Raw genomic sequence first — 6,076 nt, 5'->3', positions numbered from 1 at the left:
TTTTATTTATTTTAGGTAATTAAAATATACCAATATGTCATTCCCTCACTTGTCCCCACTGCTGATTTAAAAAAAGAGAAAAATTGTTTCCGAAATAAATTTTTTTTTTTCAAATTCGTTTTTTTATTTCAGAATACTGAAATATAGAATTCAGAAAATCAATCTTAAATTTAATTTCTGATAAAAATATTAACACAGCACTATTTTAAACTTTGTCCCCAGTGTTTCGCGTCATTCCCTCACAACAATGTTCTTATCACCTGCAATCTTCTTAGAATAAAAATATTTAAATAAAAACTTCAGAAGTTAACAACTGGCATCAAAGAACTAATTTACAGTATGTTTCCATCTTCAACTTAAAGAAGCTTTGCTGTGGAATAAATTTGAATGAATCAAACCAGGTAAAATTTTTTACATTTGTCATTCCCTCATGTCATTTTTTAGAGTAAAATAAAATACAACTTCATCGAGAAAGTGGATAATTATATGTTGCTTTCTTGTATGAATATAATTGTATGTGATTGACTTCAGAAATTAATTAGGCCTAACTGTAATTTTTAAATTTTATTGAATTCGTCATTCCCTCACTAGTGTATAAAGTGAGGGAATGACGCTGAAGTGAGGGAATGATTCAAGATGAGTATATTATCAAATTTTTTTTTGTTCAATCGTGCCAGCCAATTTTATTGCCCAAACCTGTAAAAACTATTAAATATATAAGACTAAATTATTATAAATATTAGATATACTTAGTATGTTATAATTTTCAAACTTTAGGTAGATGTAACTTAGATAAAAACATGTATTACAATAAAATATCATTCCCTCACTATTAGTGTCATTCCCTCACTTTTTAAATAGTGAAAAAAATTAATTTACTTATTAATTAATTTGAAAAATAAATTAAAAAATTAATAAATTAATTTATTAAATTAATTAATTTATTTATTAAATTAATTAATAAATTATTAATTATTATAAATTAATTAATTATAAAAAATTATTATTTAAAAAATTAATTAATTTAAATATTAAGTATAATTTATAGGATATATACTTTCTTTATAATGCCATTGCATATTTCTATTAATATAACAAGTTTCAGAGCTTTTTATTCACTTTACTTTTTTGGGATTTTATGAACTGAAAAATGACAGTTTTCGTGAGAATGACCCATATAAAGATGGCCTTATACATATTTCCGTCACATTAATGTGACCACCTGTGAAAAGCCAGAATTACTCTCGTTCGCACATCAGATTTGTTGCGAGATGAGCAGGAAGAAAGTCCATTAGATTCTTGAAGGTTGGGATGTTCAGTGAGGCCAACTCCAGTGCCATGGCCAACGGGGCTCGGTTTCGTGGCTTAGGATCCATGACGCAAGCAACCCGATAGTGCTGGTGAGACAGATTTTAAACTGGGCTTAACTCTGGGGAGTTAGGTGGCCGTAAACTAATCTTGATGTTCCCTGCATAACACTTACACTGCAAGCTGTATGGCACATCACATTGTACTGCTGTAGATGCATAGGTGATAGGCGTTTGCTGCGGAGGTACATGCTCACCAATTTTTACTGAGCCAACGTTGAGACACTGTTGGTAGCCCCTTGGTTCATCTGGGAGGTCGGTTCCTCGTCTATTCACCAGAAAGCATCACCCCAGCCATCGTTTGCTTCTATCATCTATGTCCCAAGGAGCAGAGTATTTGTCTAGTCGCTGATTTTGGTTAGTGCCCTTTTGCTATGCAGGACATACTTTTATCACAGCGGTGCGCTAAGTGTTTACAAAATTAGACGTTTCGGAAATGCTTCAACCCTTGGTCCGAAAGTTAATAATCATGCCTTTTTGGATGTCGGATAACTCTCTCTGTTTCTGCATAGCGTTAATGATGGCAAAGTTATCAAATTACTTCTGTGATTGGCTATTTCTGTTTAGATGGTGATTACATTAATGTGATCGGACTGTGTATTATAATAACAGTTTAAATTGGCAACAGTTTTTATCTCTATTTTACTATTTTTTTTATAAATTTTAAAATTTTCGATAAATTTTATTCAGGCAACATCTATTCTCTTTCCCAATATCTTTGTTACTTTCGATACCGACTAAAGCGTGAGCATACTAAATAAAGCTCTCGAGCCAAGTAAATACAATTTTCTTAAACAATGGATAGATAGTCCTTATTTAAAGCAAAAATAATGGGAAAGAATTTATTAAAACTGCAATTTAGAAAAAAAAACGTGTTAAGTTAATTAATAAGAATGGGAAATTTTAATTCTTTAAGTATTTCAAAAAGCTTCAGAGCAATCCTCATTGTATTTTTTACTACGAGTTTAACTATGTAGATTTTTTGAACTAATTATGAAGTGTTAAATTATTTTCTGTTATTCCATTGTAGACCTTGTAAATTTTTTTTTACATTCCTTCGCAATTTATGGTTTTTAAATTTTATAGTTTTTGATCAGAAAAGCAAAATGTAAGGTAAAGTTGAACAACCAGAATAACGACTATCGCTTTTTATGTTTTAACATTCGGAGGTAAAAACTCTGAAGAATACTGATGATACATAATTTAAATATCACTATATGAATAATTTAAAAAAAATCAAAACGCGTCAATTTAATGCAAATAATTCTTACACATAAATTTAGCCATATTATATTAAATTCTTTTAAGGGAACTGAAGACAACATTTTTTTGTTTCACTGCTTAATATTTTTTTTCGCGTAGTAAATGTAATTGAAACTTGTTTCTAAAATCTTGTTTTCCTTAGATTATTTTTTAAACTTTTATAAAGGGTGATTTCAATAAAATAAATGAAACACAAGCTTATCTCTGAGTCTGAAAACACATCTGTGACAGTAATTCAATAAACTTTGAAGTTCTGAGGATTTAAGGGGACACGGGACCTTTAAAATGAATTTTAAAAAAAGAGAAAAAATTGGACTTTTATTTAATGTTTTTAACATGTTTATACCTCTCTTTGCCAAATATTTAAATAAATATTTTCAAAAATGATTTTTTTTTCATAAAATCCCTAAAAATAGGGGAAATATGAGAAATTTCGAAAAACACAAAAATTGAGGTTCGCGTCTCAAAAATCCTCCAAACAACTCAAAAAATTTTTTTTATATAGTTGGCAGTATTATAAATGTTCATAAGGATCAGTTAGTTTTTAACTGTAGTAGATTTTTGTAAAAAAAAAAAATCTCTTTTTTTCAAGCTTTTTTCTGAAAAACGAGCATTTAGGAGTTTTCAAAGTACAATAAAAAATTGAAAAAGTAATATTTCACAAAACTAATCCTTGAGTACCTTTATAATACAAATATGAAGCACAGGGAAAAATATTTTTCAAATAAGTTAAAAATTGAGACGCGCACCACAAAACGAAACTGGAAAATTCACAAAAAAACTAACTGGAGAAAAAGGTATATTTTTGTGAAAATCTACTCTAAACTGATAATTTTCATAAATGCTTACATAAAATCAAATTTAAAGTTCATAAATGATTTTATAGTTGTAAAATGTTCCTTGTTTATTTATATATTGTATAATTATTTGATATTTATACACAAAAATTTTTTTTCGTAAATATTGAAAAATGAAACAAAAATATAAAAAAAAACACAACAAATACTTTATGCTTTCTAATAGTACCCATATTACCTAAAACTTCAATTACATATATATATATATATATATGTATATATATTATGATATTAAAATTGCTTGAAATTAATATTTATAATATATTTTATCAGTTTTTTTTCATTTACTTTTCACATTTTTTTTCATAAATATGCTGATATTTTTGTGACACTTGAATCAAATTTATAATCTCCTATAAAAAAGTAACAACTAAGTGATCTTGTAGTAAATAAAAATCACTTTTGAATCAAAACTAAAAAATCATAATTTATTTTGCCAAAATATAGTTTTGCGATGAAATATACATAAAGCATGCGAATCGTCTCATCAACCAAAATTTCCATAACCATAATCAAAACTTATATTGAGTACAATATATTTTGTTTATTTTATACATATAAACATTTATCAATTATGTATGAAGAGAAAGTGCAGACAAATATCAAGCAGTATAAACCAAATAATAAAATACAGTTCAAAATACACCAGCCAAAACAGTCCAAAATGCAAAATATACAGTTCAAAATGCACCAGCACCATATGTGTTGCCCTCAATTGCTTTTATTTTTTTGTCTGCTTTCTTATCAGAAAATTTCTTTTCTTTTGCTGCCTTTTTATAGGTAGCTGTCTGTCGCCTTTTACTCTGCCTTATACGTCGCTCATCAATGCGGCGAGCTACATTATTTGAGCCCTTGTCATTTTTCAGAGCAGTTGTCACAACACTACCCATATTAAAGTTGCTCACTGCTGTTGTAGCTGCCATCTCCAACCGCCTCTTCGAAACGAAAACATTTTTGGAGCACATACTCCAAATTGCACTATGCAGACTTTCGTTTGCATTTTGAGTCTTTGCAGATGTGCATCGCTTCAAAAGTTCATCACAAGCAAGTCTCTGGTAAATAGGAAGCACTTTTGCGACAATAGCATCACTTATCGTAACTTTCATAGTCGTGTGACTTGGTACTTTTCTACCAAGTGCCTTGGCACGATTGAAAAAGCACCAAGAATCACCTCCTATAGGACACTTGAAATGCTTAGGGTGGGCATCTGTTGAAGAACAGTGATAAAGAGATGCAAATATTGCTGTCTTCATTGCGGTGAGATCTGGAGCATTTTTGACAATTGCACTTCTGTAGTAATTTTGGAGCCTAGTTATTATGTTGTTCGTCAAATGTCCCTTCTTTTTGCCACCGATACAATCCCCTTTCACTTTGAATTCCTTTACCTTGTTACGAAGGGCTGTGCCAAGCCTCTTCGCAACGTGATTGACACACTCCTCTTTCTGTAAAGCCACATCTTTATAAACTTTTAAATTTTGTAAATGAACAAATGTTTTAGAGTCTCCATCTGAAAGAAGTACAGTATACCGCATTTGGCACTGTTCAATGGAACGCTGCCACAAAATGCTGGCAGCGAACATTTCCATTGCATTTGAAGATCCGTCATAGTTCTTTTCACACATGCCGGAACTTCTATGACCCTCGTGCCATATGTGAAATTCAGGCGAGGAAGCGTCAAGTTCTTTTGCCGTAACTTCACATAAGTGGCAATACTTCGACACTATAGTGAAGTCCAAGACAATGCCAGTGAAAATGTCAATGACACAGCCAATCCCATACAAAGAACAATGGCCACGTTTCATCCACGTTCCGTCATATGACACTCCAATATTCAAAATCCCTTCGTCATCTTCACAGGAACTGTTATATTTTCTGTATTCGTCTCTCACTTTCATTCTGCACTTTTGGAGAACTTCATTTTTGAATGCTTTATTCTCTTCTGCTAGGTGAAGAACATATTTATCAAATGTTTTTCTATCCATTGGTTTCAGTCCCATTGTCGCAGAGAATTTTTCCAAAGCAAAATGGCCTTTGCCTACATTCAGAAAGGCTGCAACCACATCTTTGTTGACGACAAACTTTTTACTGTCAGGCATTCTTGTACTTGAAAAAGTACTGCTAAAAGCATTATTGCAAGCTTGGCAATAGATTTGCAATTTAGCTGAAAGACCATATTCAGTTGATTTTTTAACATCAAGGCAGTGCTGTTCACAACTAGAGCATTTTAGCTCTTTCAAAAGAGAAGGCCAAACCTCATCAGCAATAATTGTGCTTGATGACACTGGCATATCAGTAACATTACAATATTCATCTGAGAAAAGCTGTAATTTCTTTTCACTTCTAGATGTATTGAGATCATCTGGAACAGGTTCAGCAGAAGAAACATTTTCAATGTTTTTATTCCATCTAGCTTTATTTCTAGCTTCAGCTAGTCGGCGTTTTTTAGATGGATGTGATTTTGGAGCATGCCATCTGGAGTTAATTTTATGCATTTTTAGCAAAAAATAAATGTAAAAAAGTAATAATAAACGTAACGAAACAAAAAATAAACGTAATAAGTAACAAAAAATCAATAAATAACAATCAAAA

At 30.7% G+C, this 6,076-nt stretch overlaps 1 protein-coding gene across 1 annotated transcript; it reads right to left on the bottom strand.

Annotated features, from left to right (window-relative positions):
- Positions 1 to 3,943: 3,943 nt before the first annotated feature.
- Positions 3,944 to 5,455, bottom strand: LOC147806045 (uncharacterized). The gene has a single exon (XM_087149508.1). The coding sequence runs from the start codon at positions 5,380 to 5,382 to the stop codon at positions 4,168 to 4,170; it is 1,215 nt and encodes a 404-aa protein (XP_087005634.1). The 5' UTR covers positions 5,383 to 5,455; the 3' UTR covers positions 3,944 to 4,167.
- Between the last annotated feature and the right edge of the window lie 621 nt (positions 5,456 to 6,076).

This window comes from Parasteatoda tepidariorum, chromosome 8 (genome assembly GCF_982258835.1).
Source record: "Parasteatoda tepidariorum strain Cologne lab strain chromosome 8, Ptep-v5.0, whole genome shotgun sequence".
NCBI lineage: Eukaryota > Metazoa > Arthropoda > Arachnida > Araneae > Theridiidae > Parasteatoda > Parasteatoda tepidariorum.
Note: the sequence above shows the minus strand (reverse complement) of the source record. Positions and strands in the feature narration are given on the sequence as shown.